The sequence below is a fragment of the Erpetoichthys calabaricus genome, chromosome 7 (genome assembly GCF_900747795.2).
Source record: "Erpetoichthys calabaricus chromosome 7, fErpCal1.3, whole genome shotgun sequence".
Taxonomy (NCBI): domain Eukaryota; kingdom Metazoa; phylum Chordata; class Cladistia; order Polypteriformes; family Polypteridae; genus Erpetoichthys; species Erpetoichthys calabaricus.
Genome location: NC_041400.2, coordinates 48,679,200 through 48,694,199, shown reverse-complemented (window position 1 = coordinate 48,694,199; position 15,000 = coordinate 48,679,200). Strand labels below are relative to the sequence as shown.

General features: G+C 34.9%; 1 protein-coding gene across 1 annotated transcript in view; it reads right to left on the bottom strand.

Moving 5' to 3' along the window:
- The window catches only part of skic3 (SKI3 subunit of superkiller complex), a 228,287-nt gene that overhangs the window by 185,509 nt on the left and 27,778 nt on the right, over positions 1-15,000 (bottom strand). The window contains exons 4-7 of the mRNA XM_028804761.2: positions 12,166-12,257; positions 9,768-9,843; positions 8,958-9,098; positions 4,883-4,981 (exon numbers count right to left, since the gene is read on the bottom strand). Coding sequence (XP_028660594.2) covers positions 4,883-4,981; positions 8,958-9,098; positions 9,768-9,843; positions 12,166-12,257 — 408 coding nt within the window. The remainder of the gene's footprint in view (positions 1-4,882; positions 4,982-8,957; positions 9,099-9,767; positions 9,844-12,165; positions 12,258-15,000) is intronic.

The following is a 15,000-nucleotide window of genomic DNA, read 5'->3' as shown; positions in this document are numbered from 1 at the left end:
TGTTCAACAGACGTAATGTTGTAAGGAAACAAAATAATTTCAGAAAGCTACATTAGCTTGTTTGCTATGCACACATCTCTACATAATTCACCCTTTCTTGCACTCTAGTTGCATAACAGATTTTTGTAAATTGCTGGCAGACATGGACCGATTGTGGATTAAACGAGTACAGTAATCCCTCCTCCATCGCGGGGGTTGCGTTCCAGAGCCACCCGCGAAATAAGAAAATCCGCGAAGTAGAAACCATATTTTTACATGGTTATTTTTATATTGTCATGCTTGGGTCACAGATTTGCGCAGAAACACAGGAGGTTGTAGAGAGACAGGAACGTTATTTAAACATTGCAAACAAACATTTGTCTCTTTTTCAAAAGTTTAAACTGTGCTCCATGACAAGACAGAGATGACAGTTCAGTCTCACAATTAAAAGAATGCAAACATATCTTCCTCTTCAAAGGAGCAAATAAATCAATAGGGCTGTTTGCTTTTAAGTATGCGAAGCTCTGCGACACAAAGCTGTTGAAGGCGGCAGCTCACACCCCCTCCGTCAGGAGCAGGAAGAGACAGAGAGAGAGGAGACAGATAAAAAAATCAATACGTGCACTTTGAGCTTTTAAGTATGCGAAGCACCGTGCAGCATACTTAAAAGCTGCACACAGAAGGTAGCAAAGTGAAGATAATCTTTCAGCATTTTTAGACGAGCGTCCCTATCGTCTAGGTGTGCGAACAGCCCCCCTGCTTACATCCCCTACGTCAGGATCACAGATAGTCAGCGCAAGAGAGAGAGAAAGAAAAGTAAGTTGGGTAGCTTCTCAGCCATCTGCCAATAGCGTCCCTTGTATGAAATCAACTGGGCAAACCAACTGAGGAAGCATGTACCAGAAATTAAAAGACCCATTGTCCTCAAAAACCCGCGAAGCAGCGAAAAATCCGCGATATATATTTAAATATGCTTACATATAAAATCCGCGATGGAGTGATGCCGCGAAGGGCGAAGCGCAATATAGCGAGGGATTACTGTAACTGCAGTAACACATTCCTATTTCGACAGATCCTGCAGACAGAAGCTGTTATACATTTTATTTTTAAACTGGTACAGTAAGTGGCATCATAAACTGGAAAGCTAAATGTAAAAGGATGTACATCATTATGAATATTTTGATACTGTGCACATTTTGTAAAAATATGTTTTATTATCTATTTTAATTTGTGAAAAGATGTATTTAAAGTGTTTCAAAGTCCCCAGTTACTGGCTAGTTGCTGATGACAGGGTAGTCCTTGATATCTGTGTATGCCTGAAAGTGGCTTCCTTGGGAATTTGTGATTTTATTTTTCATATTTGTTTTCTCTTCAATTTTGCACATTTACAGACAGCTTCTGGCTTAGTGTGGGTTTTGGTTTGAGTTACCATGTGATCACTCCACTAGCCAGTATAAGCAGAAGTGAAACAAAATACCCGACAGCATAAAAGTCGGATCACAAAGTAGCAAGCTGAGCAACTTTCTAAGGTTTTATGTCTCACATAAAGCTGGAAGAAGGTCAATACTTTAAATTTCCAACTTACCATTATCATTGGTGGTTTAATAAACAGTCAACAAAGGTTTCAAAATGGAAGATGTGTGTTACTGAGGTGGAAGAACTTTATGAGGATGAACCAAAAATATGTCATTATAGTTATCAAACTGTAGGATGTGACAATTTAAAGCACAGCAAGCAAATTAATAAAAAAAATGGACTGAAAAAAGAAAGCACCAGGATTTGGTACAATGGAAACTTTCTGAATTAGGTAATATTAAAAGTGGGCTCCCTTAAGATTAATTGCTGGGGCTGTTACTGTTTAAAATTTATATAAATGATCAAAATAAAAATTTACCTATGAATAGAAAGCTGTTTACATTTGCAAATGACACAAAAGGTGGACTGACAGATATTCTATACAGTAATCCCTCCTCCATCGCGGGGGTTGCGTTCCAGAGCCACCCGCGAAATAAGAAAATCCGCGAAGTAGAAACCATATGTTTATATGGTTATTTTTATATTGTCATGCTTGGGTCACAGATTTGCGCAGAAACACAGGAGGTTATAGAGAGACAGGAACGTTATTCAAACACTGCAAACAAACATTTGTCTCTTTTTCAAAAGTTTAAACTGTGCTCCATGCAAGACAGAGATGACAGTTCTGTCTCACAATTAAAAGAATGCAAACATACCTTCCTTTTCAAAGGAGTGTGCGTCAGGAGCACTGAATGTCAGAAAGTGAGAGAAAACCAAACAAATCAATAGGGCTGTTTTGCTTTTAAGTATGCGAAGCACCGCCAGTACAAAGCTGTTGAAGGCGGCAGCTCACACCCCCTTCGTCAGGAGCAGGGAGAGAGAGAGAGAGAGACAGAGACAGAGGAAAACAAACAGTCAAAAATCAATACGTGCCCTTTGAGCTTTTAAGTATGCGAAGCACCGTGCAGCATGTCGCTTCACGAAGCAGCTGCAAACAGAAGGTAGCAACTCTTTCAGCATTTTTAGACGAGCGTCCGTATCGTCTAGGTGTGCGAACAGCCCCCCTGCTCACACCCCCTACGTCAGGATCAGAGAAAGCGCAAGAGAGAGAGAGAGAGAGAGAAAGTAAGTTGGGTAGCTTCTCAGCCATCTGCCAATAGCGTCCCTTGTATGAAATCAACTGGGCAAACCAACTGAGGAAGCATGTACCAGAAATTAAAAGACCCATTGTCCTCAGAAATCCGTGAACCAGCAAAAAATCCGCGATATATATTTTAATATGCTTACATATAAAATCCGCGTTCACCCTTTTGTTTTCAGTGGACTAGATTACTGTAACGCACTCCTCTCTGGACTACCCAAAAAAGACATCAATCGACTGCAACGAGTGCAGAATGCAGCTGCTAGAATCTTAACTAGGAAAAGAAAATCCGAGCACATTTCTCCAGTTTTGATTTCACTACATTGGTTACCCATGTCATTTAGAATTGACTTTAAGATACTGCTTATGGTTTACAAAGCCTTAAATAATCTCACTCCATCTTATATTTTGGAATGTCTTACACACCAAATCGTAACCTTAGATCTTCAAATGAGTGTCTGCTTGGAATTCCAGGAGCTAAACTTAAAAGAAGTGGTGAGGCGGCCTTCTGCTGTTATGCACCTAAAATCTGGAATAGTTTACCAATAGAAATCCGCCAGGCTAATACAGTAGAGCACTTTAAAACACTGCTAAAAACTCATTATTTTAACATGTCTTTCTCATAGCATCATTTTAGTTTAATCCTGATGCTTACATATTCAATTAATTATCATTATTATTCATGTTGGCTCTAAAAATCGTACTAACCCCTACTTTCTCTTCTGTTGTTTTCCGGATTTCTGTGGTGACAATCTGCGCCACCACCACCTAATCAAAGCACCGTGATGTCCCTACATTGATGGATTAAAGGCCAGAAGTCCCCATGACCGTCATCATCAAATTCTTCCATGAGAATTCTGAATACAATGAGGACTGATTGAGATCATTTATGTTAGGTACAATGCATAGAGGGGGTTGGGCGGTCTTGTGTCCTGGAACCCCTGCAGATATTATTTTTTTCTCCAGCCATCTGGAGATTTTTTTTTGTTTTTTCTGTCCTCCCTGGCCATTGGACCTTACTTTTATTCTATGTTAATTAGTGTTCCCTAATTTTAATTCTTATATATTTTGTTTTTTTTCTCTTTCTTCATCATGTAAAGCACTTTAAGCTACATTATTTGTATGAAAATCTGCTATATAAATAAATATTGTTGTTTTACTTATAAACCTGTTAAGCATGTTAGTCTTGTGTCTTTTTGATAAAAATGTATGAAGATTTGATATATTTGTGGCTTTGTAAAAGATTTGTACTTTTTACAAACTATTATTTGTTGGTGTGTTTCATAAAGCACAGGTTTTACTAAGAAATAAGTTCTGCATTATTAAAATGGTAATCCATAATAATCCATATTATAATTACACCTCAAGAATTATGAATATCTAACCGAAAACACACCTGTGTATATGTATATATATACACAGTATATATATATATATATATATATATATATATATATATATATATATATATAAAGCTGTAGTACAATTAACGATTAAAACTTAAATGTGCAGGCATATATACATTTAAGCAGTATTTACTTGCCAATAGCAAATAATTGATTGTGTGAGTGTATACACTTTTTTTGTTGTTAGAGAAATGGTGGAAACTACTTTTTTTAAGAAGCCTGGTTTCATATAGGAACATAACAAAAAAAAAAAAAATGACAGCTTTTAATTATGAGAAGCATATTTTCTTTTATGCCATATGTATTATGGATAAATATTTTGGCACAATTTTATTTTTATGTATTTTAAGGAAATTTTATTATTTTTATGGTCATAGGACAATAAGCCTACAGAATTTAATTTTGTTAACAAAAGCCCCTGTGGTCTATAGTTTAATTATAAAAATGCACATTAATATAGGATACAAGGCTTCTATGAGTCTGGTTTTGCAGGAGCTTAATGTAAAACATTATTTAAAGGGATAAAAGTAAAAGGAAAAAAAAGGTATGGAGAGTCAACTGATCAAGTAACATGAAATGGTGATCTGTAATAATCTTAAAAAACCTGATCGGAACGTCTCTACGGTTTATGTAACTGTTGCAGAGAAAAGTCACCAGTGAATCCTGTACTACTATTTACATGCCACAATATCTCTATTGTACCAAGAAGAGGGAGGGAAAAAATCTTGGTACATGTTGGCTAATCAAACACCCTTCGTAGCTCACCACCACTACCACCACAAAATACTTTCATGGTCAAGTGATCCATGACAAATTTATAATGAATAAAACGTCAACTTACCTTTGATAAGTACGTAATGTACTCTGTGGAAAGTCTTTGATGGTTTTCACTTGGAATTTTGAATGTTAAATTCAAGGCATTTTCAAATGCTCCTAGCAACTGATCAAAGTAAGAAATACAGTAGTTAACACCTTAAGTTCAAGAATAAACACTAATTCAGCATCTCTAACCAACAGTGTTAAATTTAAGACATTATTTTCCTACCAAAAAAAGACTGTTTAAGAACATGACAAACTAAACATCAATTAGCAATAATGCTGGGCCAGTGGGCAATACTCCCAAGTCATCACATTGCATAATCAATAACAAATCCAAAGTGCATTTACACACTGTCATATAAGAGCTTCCAAACTCTTTAGGAACAGGCCCTAGAAGAACTCAAGCCAACATGGGTTGGACATGCAAACTCAATAAAAAAGCACGGAATATTGAAAATCTATTTCATTCATTTAGTTTCAAGCACCTTTAACCACTATAATGCTTCATGGACAGACTGTTCAAATTATCCACTTACTACTCTACCAATAATTCAAAAAATGGGGACAAAGATGTAACAACTTCTCCAGTTGTTAGATCATTTTACTGGCTTCTAAATAAGGTTAGAGCAAATTTGAAAACTGGCATTCTTACATATATATTTATTAATGGTTTAGTCCCTAACTTTGCAAAACTTATCGATTGTCTGCAAGATTTGGCACTGCAGTCTCAAAATGAAGGCCTGTTTAGAATTTCCATGATAAGTAAAACTAATAAATAAGGTAAGAGACTTTAGCTATACAGCGAACAATCTGTGGAACTATCTACGTGCCAATAACATAAAATCTCCACCCATTGGCTAAAGGCTAATTATTTTAACATGGCATACTCTTGATAGAGCTCCTGTTGAGGCTGTCCATGTTGCTTTTTATTTAATCGTGATTGCTTCAATTGATTATTACCAAGTTTTTACAATTTTCTTTTCCTTCCTAGGTTCTATAATGGCACTGTCACAATTTATTTTCTTCATTTTATAAACTTAGTTTTTTTTTACTTTTACAGTTTAACATTATACTGTATAAGTAGTAACAGGGTAAAAAATGTACAATTTCTACCACAGTGTACAGCAATTTCAGATAAATTCGAGTCTTGGCCATATTTGAGTAACCAGTTAATCTCGCATGAAAACCTTTTATACTGTATATGGCAGAAAAGCAGTATTCCCAAAAAAATGCAAGGAGAACACAAGGAGAATATGTAAACTCCACACAAACAGCAACTGAGGCAAGAATCATACTTGGGTTTCTTGAGTCTTAGGAGTTTAGCACCATCTTTTTTATTACCATCCCACTCTAAAGTTAGGAAATATTCAAAAATGTTTAATTGATTAATTACATTATTACCTCCCCAGCTGTTTTTAATCAAAGGGGCTCTCGGGATACTAGGGTCATTCATCAGTGTTGAATGAAATGCATATAAATGTCTTTATTTTTACTGCAACAAATTAAACTAAGATATCTTAATGTTACAGTCTTCCCTACCCACATAAACAACTTTTGTACCGCCTTATCAGTCACGCCCTATTCCTTAAGATCTTCTTTTACTTTATCAACCCCCCTCCACATTGACCTCCTTTGTTTTCTCTTTCCGTGTAATTCCATTCCCATCACTCTTTTGCCCAAATATTCACTGTCTATCCTCATCACATGTTCATATCACTTCTAACTACATTCCTGTACTTTCTTAGATATGTCTCTACACATCCATCTCAACATTCTCATTTCTGCCACAACTTTCTTCTTCTCTTGTGGTCCCTTTACTTCCTATGTCTCAGCTCCATGCATCATTACTGGTCTTACCACTGACCTGAAAACCTTACCTTGTAACTATCGCTGTAATGAGAAGTCAAACAAAATGACACAGTTTATTGTCTTAACTAAAAAGATTACAATATACAAGCTTTCGAGGCAACGTAGGCCCCTTCTTCAGGCAAACATCTCAAAGTAACTGTAAGATTCTGTAAAAAGAAAGCTGCTATACTGAGAAAAGAAAGAATAACTATATAATATGTATTTCCTCTTATGCTTAAATGTTCAGTAAGCAACTTTTATTAATTGTAGAAACAGCATTTCATATAGGCTTATGTAAAAGTTTCATTTTTAAGATGCATGAATAATGATTCTTTGCACAATGTCATTCAATGATTAATGGAGGTTTCAATGATTATAAATCCTCATAAGTACATTAGTCCCCTGTCTAGTTGATTACCTATGAAAAATGTCAACCGAACTGCTAATGTTAAAAGGATACAGTAGTTAACACCTTATGCTCAAAAATAAACACTAATTCAGCATCTCTAATGAACAGTGTTAAAAAATGTAAGAATTTATTTTCCTAGCAAAAATAGTTTATTAGCTGAAGCAGTAACAAATGTAGAGTCAAAAAGCTTTTCACACCTAGCTCATTTGGAGAGGTTTAGATAGATGTGAACATGCCAGTCACACTCAGTTGGGGACCAAAACAAACAGACCAAGAACCTTTGGAAAGGATGGTCTTGATGTGGTACCAAGCAAACCCTGGAGTGGATCTCATTAGGTATGAATGTGATCTAACAAAAGACTAATCCAACTACAGGATATACTGTGCATTGTGGCTGAAACTGTGCATGCTGTGGTCTGTAAGTGTTGGTAATTGGTAGTTAGGGAATTCATTCACTGCATAATCAATCTAAAGCTAACATGGAGCATTAAAAACAATAAAAACGTAAACATAAATATGCACATAGGTACAAACGATACACAACTCACATAAAACAATGTGCACAATTACATGTCAATCAGAAAAAGCCTTGTGCCTGATCAAGAACGTAATACATCTCCTTCACGTATGATCGTACAACAGTTGAAAATGTTGTTGGAACAAAAAGGTGTAGATTGAGTTGAGATCGTGTCCATCAAAAAACACAGAAGTGGCAAGAAACACAGAGCAGTGACCTGTGAGACTGACTATTAAGCCCCCAACCTAGTCTTACGCCATTGAAGTTGCTTTTCGTGCTGTGATGTGGACACACTAACTTTGACATATTTAGCAAATGTTACACATCAATATGAACATTATTAAAAAACACATGTAGGAGTTAAGACATTAGACATGTGATCGGAGATCAACTAAATTGAGGTTACATTCACATGCTAGCTACTGGGGAGTAAATATGCAACACAATACAGTTAAATGAAACTCACCTGACACAACTGCTGTCATTAAACTAAAGCACATCACTGTATCCATTCAGCAGAGCTTGGCTTCATGTGTACACTTGCTCATTTGAAACGTGTTCTTTTCATACCATGCATTGTACTTTTCCAGTTATTTGATAATAGGTATTTTGCTCATAGAACCGTGTTTGGTAAATAAACCAAATCATTATGGAAAATGTGGCAGAGCACAAACACAAATGTTGTCAACCCTCAATAATATTTTTTTCCTGTGCAAAAAAGTTTCTATCCAATGAATGAAGTCCACAACACACTGATGGGATATTTATTGATATGGTTAGTTCACTTGAAAGTTTGAACTGTGAAATGCAACCAAAATAAATGGAATTTTAAAAACAAAATATTGAATAATCCCCTCATTTGGAACAAAGCAAATGGACTACGAGTGTTAAAACGTCTGAGGAGACTCTCAGGTATGCTTATCTCAAGAAACTCGGTCACATAAAATGAAACAAAGCATACAGAGCAGAGTTTGTTCCAGTGAACCAAGAATAAATAGAAACTTCAACTTTGACAAAATGTAGCCAGCTTTGGGGAGATTTCTCCTCTCTGGTACAGATGATGGATGAGACTCCATATCCTAACACACTTTTAAAAACTGCTTATAATTTTAAACTTTAAATATCAGGAAATATATCCATTTAAATAAAGAACACAACAACTAAAGAGTATTGCACTGAAAAAGAAAAATGCTGGAAGGGTTTTTGTTTACTGTTCTTCTTCTTGCAGTGATTATACTATTAATACATATACCTAATAAAATTAAAAACAACATTGACAATATTACTTAGTTATTTTATAAGATATACAAATGTGAAACTCACTTGCTGCTGTATCTCATTGTCCTGGCTTTCTTGGCCATCACCCAATAGCTTTATCATTTGTATCCACAGTTGGTAAAGCTCCTCTTTCTCCACATTTTCTTCTTGTTTTAACTTAATTAGCTTATTCCATGCTCTTGCAACCTGGAGTAAATATATCACATATCATTAATATCCAGAACCTTAATCTGAGGAAAGATGAAGAATAATGAATAAGGCTATGGATGTTAAAAGATAAATTTGGTATTTTGCAAGTCAAAGCAATTTATTCACATTCAAGGTATACATAGATTTGCAACACTATTTATTAAAAAAATGCTTTATTTGAGATCACACATTCATGTAGCAAACTAACATATAGGTATACCATGATTGTGAAGAAACACTGAATATATCTTTTAACACATCCCACATACCTCAATGGGAAAGATGTTTTATATTATTTAATATGAGAAAAAAAACGTATTTTCTTTACAAGGAAAAGGTGCAATTATTTTGTTTTTAATATGGCAAGAAATTATGAATGTTCTAAAATAATGTAAGATTGCTAGGCCTTTTGCTCACATGGGAAGAGATGGAGCTTTAAGTGCTGATGACGATTTGAGGCACCGTAATTTTCTTTCAGAAATATTGTATTGGAATGATTTTTTGATTGGCTTGTGTTTTACATTTTACATTGTGATCTTTAAGCCAAAAATTTTATTAAGATGTTGACTCTAAAACACTACAGCACCTAGTTACATAAATAAAAACTATTTACTATAAAGATTACTTAATTTACCTCACAGAAAATTACACTATTAAATTTCTTACCTCCAGATGTTTTTGCTTTTGATAATAGAGTTCCACCAATTTCTTGCATACTTCATACCATTTTTGCTTCTCTGTGCTAAACAGATTAACCACAAAATTATTGAGCAGATTAAAAGTCCTACCTCATGGAAAGCACAAAATAAAAACGTCAACCACTGATTTGTTAGGAAGTAGTGTAACTGTCTTGGACAGCACAGTCCAAGCAGGAGGAAACCTAACAGCAAACCTAACCACTTTGCCCGATAGATAGATAGATAGATAGATAGATAGATAGATAGATAGATAGATAGATAGATAGATAGATAGATAGATAGATAGATAGATAGATAGATAGATAGATAGATAGATAGATAGATAGATAGATAACTTTATTAATCCCACAGCTTTTTAAAAATGTTAGTTGTGAATTGTGCATATTAATTAAAACATGGAAGATTAATGATTTAAGTTGCTCTGAATAATGCATGATAGTGGTCATCAACAAAAGCATAAATATAAAAAGAGCAGCAACGTGTTAAGTGTTTTGTGCAGCAGCACAGATGTACTAAGATTGGGACACTCACTAAATCATGCTTATTATGTAAATTGCTGAGATTATGAACAGAGTGCTAATGAAATGGGTCAATTAAGGCAAATAGTACTTAAACTAGAACAAAAGCTTCAGTTATCTAACAAAATAAGTACAGCAGTAGTATCAGTAGACGTTTATCAGGAGCGTCTACTCATCATATTTTGTTACAAACATGCTATGGTGGCCATTAAATCCACCAATTTTCATGACTATTACATAAAAACAAGAAGGTATAGTTCTAGTTTGCCAGGGAAAACAAATGGAGCATGATTGGTACATAGTTGCTTAGGTTGAATTCCAAATTCTATGGATGCTCAATGATAGGAGGAGCTGCATATGACAGGAAGCCCAAGAGTTCAGAAATCCATTATGCAAGGCAGCAACAATACAAATGATGGATGCAGAATTTTGGCATGGGGTATTAAAGTGGCATAAATTGCATTCCTTAATAGAAGTAAAGGTATTGCATATGTTAATGTCATCTGAACATCATTGTCTACTGTGCACATTTGTTTTTAGCAGCAATGTATTGCTAAGCAGAAAAGGCATTTAAAACAGAATAATGGTACAGACCAGAAGTGCAACAAAGTTCTAGAATGGTTTTAGGGAAATGTTAGTGAATTGACCACAAGGCAAAAGTTCTGTCAGTCACTAGATTTCAATACATTACATCTAGGTATATGATGGAATAAGTTATTCAGAGAATAAGTTCGCCACATGGTCAATTAAGATGTATTGTCAAGCTGACCTGGGGCAGCAACTCTGTTTTAAAACCTTGTAGAGCGACATGTTCAGCCATCTTTTAAGCATAAATGAGAGAACAACATAGATTTTAGAATGGTGTGCCTAATGAAATGGTCACTAAGTATATGTGGCTGACATTTCCCATTATATTTTAGGTGGAACATCTCACCATCAAGTAAGTAATCACTTTCACAAAAATAACCTCCCACAAAACAAGAGGTAGAAAGATTTGATAAATCATAATAATAAAATGTTTACAGACCATGATGATGGATTTATAAAGAATCATGGCTTAGGTCCCATGTGCTTGAAAACCCTAGTAACACCAATATCTCAAACTCTTTGCATTAGCAAATACATAAACCAATATTCAGGAACAAGCCATCTGACAATTTCTGCCAAAACACACAGGGAAAGCTCATCCTTTTGAGAAGATTCAGCTCCTAATGATTATGTTCTTTCACTCTACTGTGACCAAGTATTGTTTTATGCTGTAAACTGCCAAATGTCTGAAAAAAATAACCCAGAAGACCAGCTGCTATAACAGGACTGATCCTTGGGTCACTAGAGACACTTTCAGCAAGGAGAAATGATGGCAAAATTCTAGACCATTACATAGCTCACTCTACCACACTATGCTAAAGAGGTGCTGCTAGGGCTCTTTTATTGCCCACAGCCATCAGATTACATCATGATTCCTACCATTTTGACTGTTTTCACTCTAGCCAGTAATAATATGAAATATTCAAGTAGGGACAATATTTCTTTATATTATTATAAGGGTGAACAGCTCTAAGTCATTTTTAATTTTTTTTCCTCTTAGTTTTACAGGATATTCAATTCATAACAAAATAAACCAATTGAGACAAATGTTTTTCAATGTATATGGTATATATTTTAAGACTTTTTTCTGAAATCCTTTAATGAGACAATTATTACTTCAGACAATCACAAACTAGATATTTTCACATATTCAGTACTGCTGCTCATCTTTACTATATAAAGTATATATTGGCAAAAAATGAATTTAGTTTAAGCAAAGCCTTTACTTTTTTCAACAGAGTAAAAAAAAGTATATCTCACCTCTCATAAAATTCCATTAGTTTAAGATACATTTCGGGCAATTCTTCTTTAAAGTCAGTTTGATTGCTTTTTTCATACAGATTTGTCAACCCCTGTAAGAAATTACACAAAAATAAGTAATATACATTTAACAAAATTAAGTATAAATGTACATTGACTTGGCTTTCTATTAATGGGTAACAATCAAGGACTTAAAGCTCTATACATCAATCTACTGAACTTATTTAATTTAATAAATGAAATTGTACTTGTAATTCAATAGGACCCACTTCATTAGCTCTGATAATTTGTTGATATGTAACACTTTGTAATAAATGGAAGTATCTTGTAATCTTCCTTTACATTATCATTCCAGTTGTGTAAAATAAGATACTGTACATGTTCTGTCCACAATGACATACTATATATATCTGTAGATTCTTCTGTCTGTTTCTGTTTATTATTAACAAATTTAATCAGCATTATTATGTTATTTTTACTGATAGACGAAATATCTTCAAAATTGTGTAACTGTTATTTTGTGGAATTTCTCCCCTATATTTCATACAATGTTCATGTTAAAAATTCTCATGTGGCATAGTTTTTTTTCTTGATATATATTAGGTTTACAAAGAGATTTATTTCTGCTTGGTACCAAGAACATACATAGATTTCTGTATTTGCACACAATGCACATGTGTGATTTGATTACTATACTCACTGATTTATTTTAAATATTAGTAGAAGTCTGCTGAATCATCATTTTACTTTAAAAATGTTGCAAATAGTACAGATTTGGCTTCATGCAAGTCACAAAGCTATTGATGAACATGTTTTTACAAGTTTTTACTTTGCCTCAATAGCAGTGTGAAATTAATTATTCTCATCTGTACCAGTGAATTGAAAAGTAGACAGAATGATGTTAGGAAATACTTAACAGATCCATGAAAAAGAAATAACAGATCAGACACAGCTAAGAATGTTAATATCGCACTTATGGAGAAGTCAAGGTCAGCACATCTCATGGTTAACGTGTAATGGATTCCAGCTGTTTCCATGTCTTTCAGAATAGCTCAAACTTCTCCAAGAACAGAAAATCTACTTAAAAAGGGCACTGGGTATGGATCTTCACAGTCCACACCACAATCATAACATTTTAGAAAAGTTTGTTTTATCCCAGTTTTTAAATTTAAATAACTTTCTCCTGGGCTTTATTTGTAGTTACAGATAAAAGCATACTTTTCAAGATACATATGCCAACATAACTGGGATTTGTTAAACTGTGGAAAAATATAAATTATCATCTTTACAAATGAAGAAAATACCTAAAAACAATAGTTAAAATATAGTAAAATATATAGTCAAATATATTAGAAGGGTTTTTGCTCTTTTTTTTTGCCTGCACAGGAGCAAAGATAGCTGCTTGGGAGAAGCGTATGGAGGTACTTGTTATTTACAGTAATCCCTCGCTATATCGTGCTTCGACTTCCGCGGCTTCACTCTATCGCGGATTTTATATGTAAGCATATCTAAATATATAACGCGGATTTTTCGCTGCTTCACGGGTTTCTGTGGACAATGGGTCTTTTTACTTCTGGTTCATGCTTCCTCAGTTGGTTTGCCCAGTTGATTTCATACAAGGGACGCTATTGGCGGATGACTGAGAAGCTACCTAATCAGAGCACACAGTTAAGTTCCTGTGTGCTGATTGGCTCAGCGACGGAGTGCTGCATTAACCAGGAAGTCTCATCTCACTCATTCAGCATTAACGTGCTCCTGCTACTGCTTCAGGGGCCGTGTCCAAGCGCCAACAGAAGATGCAAATGATTGCAGAAAAGGTAAAAGTTTTGGATATGTTGAAGGAAGGGAACAGCTACACCGCTGCAGGACACCATTACGGTATCAATGAGTCCACGATTCTTTTTATTTAAAAAGGAGGAAAAGCATATAAGATCTATGGCCGCAGTGTCCTTTAACCAGGGTGCAAAACGAGTTGCAAGTGGACGTGATAAGACAGTAGACTGGATGGAACCTGCTTTAAGGATTTGGATTGAAGAGTGCTGGAAGAAGAACAACGGCGGTGCTACACAGTCGCCTGAAGAGGCTCCTTTAGAAGAGCTGTAACGCTATCCTTTGTTGTGCAGTAAAATTAAACTCATCGTTATCGGACAAGTCGTCGTGTCATTGTTGGTGAGTAACCATAATTAATTATCTACGTACAGTACTTATTACATGTTCATAGTTTAGTGTCACTGTACACACATTTTACTGTATACAATTTTTCTTGCATTGTACGTATTTATTGCTGGTGGCCTGTCTGTCGTAATGGCTGTAACATATGTGATATCGGAGACGCTCGATATCTTTAAAATAATATTTAGGTTTTACTGTATATAAACTGTGTTTACATACATAATTTCAACGAATCTTACCTAATATCTAAGAAAATACAAAGGGTTTATGCTGTATAATTGTGCGGGAAATGTTTATAATAGTGTGGGAGAGTTTATAAGGGCTTAAAATATATAAAAAGAACTATATAAACATATGGTTTCTACTTTGCGGATTTTCACCTTTCGCGGGAGGTTCTGGAACGCAACTCCCGCGATGGAGGAGGGATTACTGTATATTCAAAACTAGCATTGGCAAGGTGGAGCAGAAGATAGTTACAGAAACCGAGAAGTCTTTAAGTAAATAACTGGTGTTGTAGAAAAGCAATTCCGTAATGGAAAGAAGCTAAGGGATATAAAGAATAATTGGACAGGGCACTACGTAGCACTTGTATCGAAAAGAGTTAGTGCTAGCAGAATGTGAGGGCATATCCACTTATTCCTTAGGAAGAAAGCATTTATTTAA